At 45.3% G+C, this 12,279-nt stretch overlaps 1 protein-coding gene across 30 annotated transcripts in view; it reads right to left on the bottom strand.

Annotated features, from left to right (window-relative positions):
* MSI2 (musashi RNA binding protein 2) overlaps window positions 1-12,279 on the bottom strand; it is a 600,705-nt gene that overhangs the window by 60,464 nt on the left and 527,962 nt on the right. For 23 of the 30 annotated variants that reach the window (XR_009759877.1, XR_009759878.1, XM_061605200.1 and 20 more), the window contains one exon: window positions 8,171-8,209. The exons of the other annotated variants lie outside the window; for them this stretch is intronic. Coding sequence is in view for 21 of the 23 variants with exons in the window: in XM_061605200.1 (XP_061461184.1) it covers window positions 8,171-8,209 (39 nt within the window). In the remaining 2 variants the exon portion in view is untranslated. The remainder of the gene's footprint in view (window positions 1-8,170; window positions 8,210-12,279) is intronic. 30 annotated transcript variants of the gene reach the window in all.

Raw genomic sequence — 12,279 nt, 5'->3', positions numbered from 1 at the left:
CAGTCACAGCACTAAGATACCACCTCAACAGCGTGCCTATACAATAGCTCTGCCTCTGGGTCGCCATGATGCCATTTGGGTCATGTAGCATGGCCAAAGATGGATGGGGGAACTGACTTTTGAGAATAACCCAGAGCAAAACAGTTCCTCGCTCAAGAGGGTGCACACACATCCCAGGATTCCATTCCGATCCTGCAAGGGTCCCCTGAGTGGAGTTCACATCTCAGACTGCATTTATTGAGTTCTTGCTTATTTGAAAATCTGCCTTTCCTCCAAACATTTCAGAACAGCAAGCACAGGTCTTCTCCTACCCCAAATATATCCTCACAACAACCCTGTGAGGTAGGCTAGTCTGAGATACAAAAACTTTGCCCAAAGTCTCCTAGGTTCATGGCAATTTGAACCCAGGTCTCTCTTATCTGTCTATTGCCCTCTAATACTTGACTTTACACACAGTTTTGTGCATACTTAACAACACAGTGCTCCAAATGAGTTGCTTGTGCAGTTGGCGTCCTCTTTCAGTCCTCACTAGGAAACAAACTGCTTTTATGAAAAAAAACCCCACTATATAGCACCCATTTAACAACAGACAAAGTTCTCCAGAAACGCTTCTTTCACTGGTTATTTCCTAGCATGATAACATCACCTGTAATTCACATCTCTTTCTCCAATGAAGTAGAGTGAATGTGAACAACCAAATCTACATCCACCACTGGATAATTGAGCTCTGGATGCTCTAACAAGTCATCAGTGTAGCCATCAGGATTTGTGGAATTCTGAAACTGTCATCCAAGTTTAATACGAAATACAGGGAAGGCCTTCCAAAATCAGGAGTGTCTGTCTTGGTAGCACATTTATTAAATGCTGCTTAAGAACCAGGAAAGTGTTATGTGTTTATAGAAAGGCAAGGCATTATATGGTGCATGCAGGGGTGGTAGATGTGGTGTCCTCCAGATGTTTTGGGCTGCTACTCCCATCATCAGTTCATGGTGTGCTAGTGTACAAAGCCTTAAATGATTTGGGACCCAAGTACATGAAAGAGCAATTTAATCAGTACCATCTGACCTAAAATTTGCAATCTGGGGGAGAGGCCCAACTTATGGTCCCATCAGTAGGAATGCCGTGAAGAACAGGGACCCAAGATAAGGCATTCTCAGTTGGAGCACCCTGGCTATGAAACTCCCTCCCAAGGAAAACCAGACTGTTCCCCTCTTTACCCAACTCTTTATTCTTTAGACAATGACTATTTTGGCTAATAGTTTCATGAAGTTTTTACACTGCTGGGTTTAACTGCTGTCTGCAATATGTTATAGTGTTCCTTGGAATTGTTTCTATGTAAATATTTTTGTGAGCTGCCTCAAGCTCCGTTTGGGGAGGAAGGGCAGGTTATATACTTTAATCATAAAAAAATATAACCCCAACCATTGGCCATGCTGGCTAGGGCTGATGAGAGTTGTAGCCCACAACATCCAAACAGCACCATGTTGACTCCCCTTGCGGCACAGGATGAAAGAATATAACTACGACGAGATCAGAGACCAAGCTCAGGGATCAAGCTCTAGTGTGCTAGTCTACTGCTGTCCCAAGTTCAGCTACTTGCCTTTACTTGGGGGTGGGAAGACCCCTGCAGGCCACTCTCAGGGTGATTTCAGGTGTTTCTTTTTTACACATAGATTTTATGAACCCCTGTTGATAAAAAGGCATGTTTCAACGTACAACTGGAACTGTCAGTTACGGGAGCGGGGGTGACATAGCAAGAAAAGACGCAATTTGACTCAAAACTTGGATGTTACTTTCTTTTTCATTATGCATTTTGGACAAGTGTGAGAAAAAATGGCCACAAAGGTGAAAGCCGCTATCCCATGTCAACAGCATCTGTAAGGCCATAGGGTCCCAATCCTTGTTCTAAGCCCCCCACCCCAACTACTAATGCACGACACAGCCAGATTTTCCAGGCTGTTGGACATAATAAGGGGGGAGGGCAGACACCTAGGCACGAGATTCAAGGGCTAGTGTTTTTTGTTAACCATTTGTGGCTCATGACACATTCCACATGTCTCGCTGGGGTCTCAAATTTCCCAGGCACTCAAAATGCCCTGGAAAAATACAGAGTCCTGGAAAATCTTCTCCAGATAGGATATCCATCGCTGTTGTGGGTTCCACATATCACAGAACCCTATTGGATATACTGTATTTATTTGAATGTAACAGGCCTCAGCCATGATCTCCCTGTTTGTTACACGTCGGTGTTCAGGGCTGGTAATCTGGAGAATGTGATGAGCAGCCCCAAAGCAGCCCAGCCTGTGCCTGAACAAGAAGCTGTGGGGTGAGCCCAGAGGACACCCGCCGTCCTCTTGAGGCCCATGAACCCTGCTGAGAGCTGGCATTGTAGGAGCAGAGCTGCCAGAAAGAACAGAACAGACAGAAAACAGCTCCTTTCTCTGGCAAGCTCTTGCGGCAGTGCAGTGAATCAGGCCTTGGTGTCCTCCTGTCGGGATCCCTGGTTTGAGACACCTGGTGCCCCACAACGGGGGCTGAAGCTGAGAGAAGAGTAGCTTGTCTAAATTGGCCTGGTAAGTTCAGCACTGAATGGCCATTTTCACAGGGCTTGACTGAGGGATATCAGATTTACATTGTATAAAAGGAGAGCAGGTGAAAGCATTTGGTTGGGGTTTTTTTTGAAGAGGGTCAGTAGCCCCCGCTCAAAATGCTTTTCTCACAGCTAAGCACATCACCCCTATCAGTGAAAAATAGTAAAAAAGAGAGCCATGAAACAAGAGGGATAGCCTGTGGAGAGGTAAACTGTCCATGTGTTTATGGGAGGATCCTGCACTCTTCACCATCATTGTCGTTTGTGCTGCTAAAAAGGAACCCTTCTCCTTGCTTCTATGCAATCCAGGCAGATCCATGTCTAAATGCTGCTGGTGTCACTTCTGGAGGAAGCAACACAGAGCCAATCCTGCTCAAGAACTTCTCCCGTACAGATCTTGTGCTGTGCCAGCTTATTAAAATTTGAAGGAGGACAGCTGAAACACCAGTGCAACTGGGTGTATTATCCAAAGGCCCAAACACTCCTGTCCCTGCCGAAAGAGATCTCTCAGGCTCTTTTGTGTGCCTTCCACTTCTGACTGCCTAGAGAAAAACAAGACACCAGAGCCATTCAAAAGCACTAAAGTGGATTTAGGCATTCCAATTAGCGGATATTTTACAATTAATGTTTTGAATGGGCTCCAGCACCCCCCAAGAAAGCCCCCAGGATTCTGATCAATTTCATGCTGCCTTTGTTTGTTAGCGAGAGCTAAAGCCCACATTTAGAGTTCAATTTTTCACAGATAATGTCCCTCTTCCCCCCCCCTTCCAGCATCAATAGATTCCCTAACTACTGCAGCAGCCACGTTAGGGAGGAGGACGCATCTGGTTTTGGCGACGGTGCCCTGAGGTCCCAATTTAGCGAGCAGCTCTCTACTAGAGCAAGAGTTTTCTCCAACACACAAACAGCAGCATAAGAGGAGGAGGGAGGAAAAAGACACATGCCGTCTTCAGGACAGTTGCTATATTATATATTATATTATATTATATTATATTATATTATTAATTCACTTCTGGCCTCACATTAAATTTCATAGGTTTTAAATCACTTTGAACAGCCTGATACACGTTGGTTTGTTTTAATAAAAACGGTAATAATTTCTTTTTTGAAATTATTTTTTAAAACTATGGATCATTTAAAAACATAAGAAGGTGCCTTATACCAGACGGATTTGTCCATCGAGCCCATTACGGTCGACTCTTTAGTGTAAGTAGCTTCCCAGGGTCTCAGGCAATGACTTTCTCATTGCCTGCTATCTGGTCCTTTTTAACTGGAGGCATCAGAGACTAAAAGTGGGAAATTTCTGAGCACAAAGCAGGTGCTCTGCTACTTGCCATGACCCAGAGACCAGGCACTGTGTGATGGACTCAGAGGACAACAAGGCTCCAGCTCCATCCTTGAGGGGAGAACTACCAGGTTCGTCTTGAGGACACCTGCACCCGGCAGACTGGAGAATACAGTTCTCCACCCCACCCCCCAATTCAGAGGAGTCATCTCCCATGGTATCATTATCTCCCTGGCCTCACAGGAGCTAAAATCTGCAGTTTCAAACAAACACACAAGTATCCCATTGAAACCAAAGAGGCTGAATGTGCTGAACTTTGCCTACATTTTTTTTGGTGCTCACAGAGCTGAAGTTGGGGGGGGGGATGACTTGCAAGCCATCTAAGTCCAACCTGCTGCTGGAGATGGAAAATCCAGAGGTACAGCATCCCCAACAGATGGCTGGCCAGCCTCTGCTTGAAAACCTCCCATGAGGGAAAGCCCACCACCCTTCTAGATTGTGATGTATCTTTGTATCAGCTCCCCCCACCCCTGAATTTAATCATTCCTTTCTTTTAAAAGCCCAGACAAATAGGGAATAAAAGCAGTAGATCCTGGCCCTAAAAAGCCAAAACCACCTGTAAGGCATTAAACCTTACATTGAGAACATAATGGCAAACAGGGATTAAATACGATGACAAAGGTTTCATTCAGACAGAGCCTCAGGAGGAAAAATGGAAAGAGCAAATCAGTTTATGCATGCCCAATTTAAGTGCCAAGTCTGTGGCTTAGTTAGGATTGCCCTTTAGTGACCAATAGGTGTGACGCGAATTAAGCAAAGTGGAATGTGATGCACAGAGGTCACAGCATAAGCTCTTTCATAGGTGTCACATGAAAAGAAACCAGAAGAGACGATGTTCTTTTTCACAATCTGAAAGTTAATCTAAAGGGAGATGCACAAGGATGGAGAAAGCTGCAACATTACCATTGATTTTATCCTTTGAAATAACACTTATTTTTCCCCTTTGCAGTATATGTAGTCTTTTAAACTTCAGCCAATGGCTGGGTTTATATAATACCCAGATTGAAAAATTGTAAAGCCAAGAATTCACGTTGCCTGTTGGCTGAACAGAGAGAAAGAAAGCAAAAGAAAATTCTGATATTTTTCAAATAAAGTTACCAGTCCCTTTGATCAGCCCAGAAAAAAAGTTAAGAGGCTCCCAGCTGTTACTGCAAATAGACCCTCCCTTTCATGATCCCTTTTCATCAGGCTGACTGAAAAAAGCAAAAGGAAGAAATGTCTGGGGCGTAATATCATTATGAGCAATTTACTTTAAAAACTTGTATATTGATTTACAATCCTTGGGTGAACATGAAATACCACTGCTGTTTTCTTTCTCCCCCAAATCAGTAATCTGCACAGCTCCAGGAGAGTTGTAAATTTCTTTGGATGCAATATTAAAACTGCCATGGCAAGAGTTATAACTAACAGGGCTTGGTGATGTATACATTCTCCACAGAAGTTACCCATACTGGTGATGGACTACAAGGACTGCGGCGGTGGTTTAATAGATGGAACACTTGCCTCTTTCATCTCAACTATCATCTGCTGAGATAGAAGCAGTTGCTCGTATGGTACAGAAGGAAATCCAAGGCCAGGAAGGCATAAATGTGATCAAGACTCTCCAGAGAATTCATTGTTGACCTACAATTTAAACTTGATTTTCTCAGGTTCTACTGCAAACATCCTGCTGGAACAGCTTCACTATGGAGTGGTACAGTCATGTAAATGAATGAATGAAATCCTCCCCACTGGGTCAGAGCAGGACCAGGTATGCTCAGATATTAATCGGGTAACCTCCCTTGTAGACTGTGGGAATGCTGTGGACATAATGTATCACGACTTCAGCAAAGCTTTTGACAAAGTGCCCCATGATATTCTGATTAGCAAGCTAGCTAAATGTGGGCTGGATGGAACGACTATCAGGTGGATTCACAGTTGGCTCCAGAATCGTACTTAAAGAGTGCTTATCAATGGTTCCTTCTCAAACTGGGCAAAAGTAACGAGTGGGGTACCACAGGGCTCCGTACTGGGCCCAGTGCTCTTCAACATTTTTATTAACGACTTGGATGAGGAGGTACAAAGCATGCTTATCAAATTTGCAGATGATACAAAATTGGGGGGCATAGCTAATACCTTGGAAGACAGAAACAAAATTCAAAGGGACCTTGATAGGCTGGAGCATTAGGCTGAAAACAACAGAATGAAATTCAACAGGGATAAATGCAAAGTTCTGCACTTAGGAAAAAGAAACCAAATGCACAGTTATAAAATGAGGGATACTTGGCTCAGCAATACGACATGTGAGAAGGATCTTGGAATTGTCATTGATCACAAGCTAAATATGAGCCAACAGTGTGATATGGCTGCAAAAAAGGCAAATGCTATATTAGGCTGCATTAACAGAAGTATAGTTTCCAAATCGCGAGGAGTATTAGTTCCCCTCTATTCAGCACTGGTTAGGCCTCATCTTGAATACTGCATGCAGTTCTGGTCTCCGCACTTCAAGGAGGATGCAGACAAACTGGAACAGGTTCAGAGGAGGGCAACAAGGATGATCAGGGGACTGGAAACATAGCCCTATGAGGAGAGACTGAAAGAACTGGGCATGTTTAGCCTTGAGAAGAGAAGACTGAGGGGAGATATGATAGCACTCTTCAAGTACATGAAAGGTTGTCATACAGAGGAGAGCCGGGATCTCTTCTCAATCGTCCCAGAGTGCAGGACACAGAACAATGGGCTCAAGTTGCAGGAAGTGAGATTTCGACTGGACATCAGGAAAAACTTCCTAACTGTTAGAGCCATACGACAATGGAACCAATGACCTAGAGAGGTAGTCACCTCTCCGACAATGGAAACATTCAAGAGGCAGCTGGACAGCCATCTGTCGGGAATGCTTTGATTTGGATTCCTGCATTGAGCAGGGGGTTGGACTTGATGGCCTTATAGGCCCCTTCCAACCCTACTATTCTATGATTCTTTGATTGTTGCCTACAACTCCGATCAGCCCAATGTGCTGGCTGGGGCTGATGGGAGTTGTCATTGAAAACATCTGGAGGGCACCAGGTGGGGGAAAGCTGCACTAGAGAGAGAGAACATCGGCATGGTCTGTATTCTGGTAATCGGACATACTCACGCCTGAGCTCTATCAAAAATGGCCTGCAGATAGTTCTTCATCTGGCCCTCGAGCTAAAAAAGGTCCCGTACTCCTGGGTTTAAGGCTTTAAAGGTCAAACCCAGCAGTTTCCACTGACCCAAGGAGCCAACTAGAAGTTCATGAACTTGCTTCAAAATTGGCATCAGACATTTTCTGAGGGCCGCGCCAGTCAACATTGACGGTGAAATACTGAACCAATTTGCAATTTCCAACAAGTTTTCAAAGGTTGTCCCACATTAAGCACATTGCAGTAATCCAATCTGGATGTCACCAAAGAATTATCACCAACGAAAGCCTGCGCTATCAGTCAGTGTACTACTGAGGCATCCAACATAGGAACGTAGGAAGCTGGTTTACACTGAGTCAGTCCACTGGTCTATCCAACTCCGTATTGTCTACACTGACTGGCAGCAGCTGTCCAGAATTTCCAACCTCTGCCTGGAGGTGCAGGGATTGAAAGCACTCTACCAGTGAGCTACGGCTCTTCCACAAAGAGCAATGCCAAATCCAAAGCATGTCTAAGCTGAAAACCACAGTCTTTAGGAAACATTCAACTCTGTCCAAAAGAGACTATATTCCTCCGGCATCAACCAGATTCCCAGCCAACAATACTTCTGTCTATTCAAAAATTGTTCAAACCCCCCCCCTCTAATCAACCACTGACAAGGCACCTATTTAGAACTCCCACTGCCTTCCCCGGATTAGAAGGAGAGACAGAACTGGACATGACTGTTCTACTGGTTACACTGCATTCCAGACATTGCATGTCTGGACGATCTCACCCACCAATTTCATGAAATGTTAAGTATCATGATGGGACTTGTAGTTTTGCTCTGCAGCTGCCTGTTGCAGATGCACCCTAAGACAAGCCTGACTTTTGTCACAACCAGATGTTGCCAGTGGAAATCTTCCTAGCACCTTGGTGAGTCTTTGCTCCAGTACCCATTGACAAGAAAGTACACAAAGCCAGGGATGTTTTATAGAAATTATGAAAAGCCCAACAGATCTGCCCACAGTTGCATTAAGAGAGACAGAATTCCACCAGAAAGTTCAGTGCAGGGAAAGTTTTTTAAAAAACTTTTAAGCATAATGAACTTGCCTGGGTAACTGGGTTTGATTGAAGATCCCACGGTAAGCACTAAAAATCCATAGAATCAAATATAGGTGTTAACTGGGAAGTACAGCAAGCTATAAACTAATTTAAGAAAATTTTAACGACCTCTAAATTTAATCCATTTTTCCCTTTCGCTCTCTCTCCAAAGAAGTAGTTTAACCCTATGTTTTAAAATGCCAAACAGAGGTAGACAAACAGGACACCTCTCCTGGCAATCGACTTTTGTTGTGCTTCGGATGGGTTAATCCTATTAACATTTTTAACATCTGCCCAAGAGTGCTTTATTTTGACAGCCACATTAAGTGCTTCCCTTTGTCTTTAAACTGTGTTTTAGATCAAGATTATTAAAATATATTTCACCAGGTCAGGAAATTAGTGCATTTCAGGCTCAGTAGCAGCATGCATAATGAGGCTGTCATTAAAGAGCTGACTACGGTATGCCAGGCACAGGTGCTGACAGGAACAGTGGCCTCAAAAGAAGGGAGTATATAAGAAAGAATTCCTTGGGGTCTGGTTTGGGGTTTTATAACCTCCACAGCCTTTTCTCTTATTGTTCCACTCTCTCGCTGGCAGACGGCCCTTGGGATGCAAGGGGCTAGAAGCCGTTGTCCTTTTGAGGACAGAAAACGGACCTGGGAAGTTGTATGGAAGTTCAGATGATGAAGGCCTGTAGCCAAAGATGTTGTAGTGAGGGAGCCGAAGGGGTGGAAAATCAACCCACAACCGCCAGAACATAAATAACACAGGTAGCCTAATATTATTTAATGGCATTGCTTTGTGGTGAGCAGCAGGCTTTTCCGTACATTTCTACTAGCCAAAGATTTACTATTTCAAGTGAAACGTGAACATTCAGGGAAGGGCCTATGACTGGGCAGCAGCTTAGGAGCATGCTAACAAGTGTAGGCCAGGCCTAGGAGCTCACGCCACACTAGGCGTATACGAGTGTGAGACCCGCACTTGTTGGCCTGTACTCCTCTCTCTCACACACACAGACACTCTTGCAAAGCTATTCCATAAGCCAGGGATGGGGAACAGTTTGTTGGACTACATCCCTGGTCGCTAGCCATGCTGGCTGGGGCTGATGGAACTAAAGCCCAACAATGTCTGGAGGGCCACAGGTTCCCCACCACTGTCATAAACATTACTAGCACACTGGCTCACAACTACCTCACAATTTAATTTTTCTTTTAAAAAGCACTTTAATCCAGAGCCTGTTCCAAATTAAACCTGTCATGCTCTTGCTGGTATGATCACAAGCACGAAAACACTCTCTGCAGCCCCTCCACGCCTGGGTAACTTTGGGAAAGGATATGAAGGAGACAGCAGGGAAGACAGTAGGTGGGGCTGATGGGGGAAGGGGCAAAATGAATAGGCCCAGACTTTCATACACCCTTCTTGAGTCTTGCATTACCTTGGTAAGACCTTCCCTCTCCCCCACCCCACCAAAGTATCCAGTCAGCTTTACCCCTACATAACTAGATAACTCTCAGAGGCTGCCTAGGGCAGCACTTGCAATCTGAGCATGGTTGGTGCATATTACTTTGCAGCGCTGGAGCAACAGGATGATGTACTGATATCAGTCAGTACCACCGGGAAAGCTAGATTTCCCAGTGCTCCTGGTCCCTGGCTTGCAGCCATGGCAGCATGTCAGGTGCCAGAAGGAACTCCCTCCCTTTATTCTACCACAGCTGGAGCAAAAAGGAAGAGAAGTGGGTGAATGGGTTACGGAAGTGGGCCTTAAATTCTTCTTTGGCTCAGATTTTAATCCAAACTGAAAAGGAAGTTTTGGGTGGTGACCTCATATTTGCCAAATGCCAATATGAGCCAGGAAATACAAAATTCAGTAACATCTCAAATGTCTAGGAGATTTTCTGATGTGAGCTGCAGGTCACCACAATACCCTTAGAATCAGATGAGAGCTAGACATTGCAATGGATGTGCAGCCGCTGCAAAGAACATCAGCCCCACATCTCCCCCTGCTCTCCTTTCTGATTGTTGCACTGGGCAATCAATGAGAGGAAGTGGGGTGGGTGCAGAAACCAGACTGAGTTCATGTTACTCATTTTGTATTAACAGATGGTTTGGGGGCAAACACCTAGTTCTGGCCAGAGACAACTGAAGGAGATAACCTAGGACACACAACCAATAAGAGAAGTTTGATGCTAACTAGGCAGATTTAAGGCCTAGAACAGCCAAGCATCGTAGGCCAATGTCTGCCACACAACTGATTTAGTGCAGAGAATAAGGTATTTTACTATCCCCTTTTTATTTCATGATAGCCCTTTATATTATGAGCATTTAATGAGGTTGCATTCATGGCTGCAAGAAGTTTCCTATCAGGCTGCCAGTCAGCTTTAAAGCCCTGGCAGAAAACACTTGTAAAGCCCTTATTACCACCAATGCCAGGCATTTAGGGAAAGCTAAACAAGCACTTACATGGTTAGCTGAAGAAAAGCATAGAAAACTAATCAGGAACAGTAAAGGAGGCATTGCTCAGGGTTGATCAAGTCTCATTTGAAATCACTCATTTAGTTCTTCTACCACTACAGTAAAGCATGCTTTAACCAACATTCACATTTATCTAAACATTTAAGATGTCCCCCCCCCCCAAGTCTTTTGAGGGCATTGTGGGGAGTTAAGCCGGTGGCTTCATCGGACTCTGTTGCCCCTGTCTGAAAAGTCCAAAGCATCTGCAGCTCCAATTCCCGAATCCCTCTCCTGCGGGTCTTGGTTCAGCAGCTCCCGCTGATGGAATGCCAGAGTGGCTCCCCAAGGTCCAGGTAGGCATGTCCCATTGGTTGAACTGGTAGGTTTTGGCTCCCCCTTGTGAGGTGATCTGAATGTCTCTCTCCACTGTGCCTACTCTGGCAGCTTGCCCTGAGGCAAGGCCATGTGAATCTTATGGCTTATACAAGGAGAGGTCGACTGTTAGCTCCCCAGGACTCTCAATCTGAAAACTGGGGAGGGGAGAGGTACTTCAGGCCCCACAGTGGGGGGCTTTGGGGTGGCCATGGTTTCCCCTCAATCTTGTCACCACGTGTATAAAGGGTGGTTGGGATAATGGGGAGGGGACTCCTCCCTTCGGAAAGAACCTAGTGGTGAGCCTTGGGCTCCCCAGCCCAACCTTTCCTTCTCCATCGGTGGTCTCCCTTGAGTTCAGGGCTATTCATGCCTGTTTCATGCTCCTGCTCCTCATTAGGGCTCCAGCATGTCAGCTGAGCTCGTGCCTGCTTGCCAGGGTGGCGTGCAAGAGAGCTTCATGTTGCTTACTGTTGGCTGTGGGTGGGGCCTCTCATCTGCAATCTAGCACTGCTCCCGATGAGCCCAGCTGACATGTGGCCACCTCGGCTCCCAGCGGGGACAAGCGCAGCTGCCTTAAGGGAGCCTGTGATGATCCTGTATTAGTGTAAATAGGGTAAGTGCTGTTTGTTTAGAAGATACATGGTAAGTGGAGTGAAAGAGGAGGGGGAGTGAATGGGCAGTAGAATGCTGGATGATTGGCTGAATGTTTAAAATGGCTGACAGTATAAATCTGTCAGGTAAATCTGGGTGGATGTGGTGTGGACATGTGTGTACGCTGGTGGACTTGAGAGGGTTGTTTTGGTGGGTTTCGAGAGGAGATTGTGTGGAGAGCTGGTGGATGTGAGGAGAGGGTGGAGTTCGGATTAATACTAAGACCAGTACCTCAGGAATAGATGTAACCATATGCTTATGTGCCTTATGAAGAAATCTTGTTAATCTTGTTCTCTGTGTTATTTAATAAATACTTAATTTGGTTTACCAAAGGCCTGATCCTTGGCTGGGGTTTCACAGACCAGAAGGGAGGGTGAGGTAAATAACCAAGGCTGAAGAGTGACAAATGGTGGCAGCGGGTGAAGGGAAGAATATACCACCACAAGTATTCAGAGCAAACCAGAATTATAAGCAGTCTGAGTAAATCAAAGGGATTGGGACAGCTTAAGCACGCAGTCACAGAGGTAACCTAATTGAGGGAGACTCAGGCAGAGTCTCTGGGACTACTGGTTATAGGACGTGACTGGTGGTGCTGCCTAGCAGGGGGATCTGTTGAGATCTGTGCTAGAGCGGGGAGAGAA

The sequence above is a fragment of the Rhineura floridana genome, chromosome 21 (genome assembly GCF_030035675.1).
Source record: "Rhineura floridana isolate rRhiFlo1 chromosome 21, rRhiFlo1.hap2, whole genome shotgun sequence".
In the NCBI taxonomy this organism is placed as follows: domain Eukaryota; kingdom Metazoa; phylum Chordata; class Lepidosauria; order Squamata; family Rhineuridae; genus Rhineura; species Rhineura floridana.
Note: the sequence above shows the minus strand (reverse complement) of the source record. Positions and strands in the feature narration are given on the sequence as shown.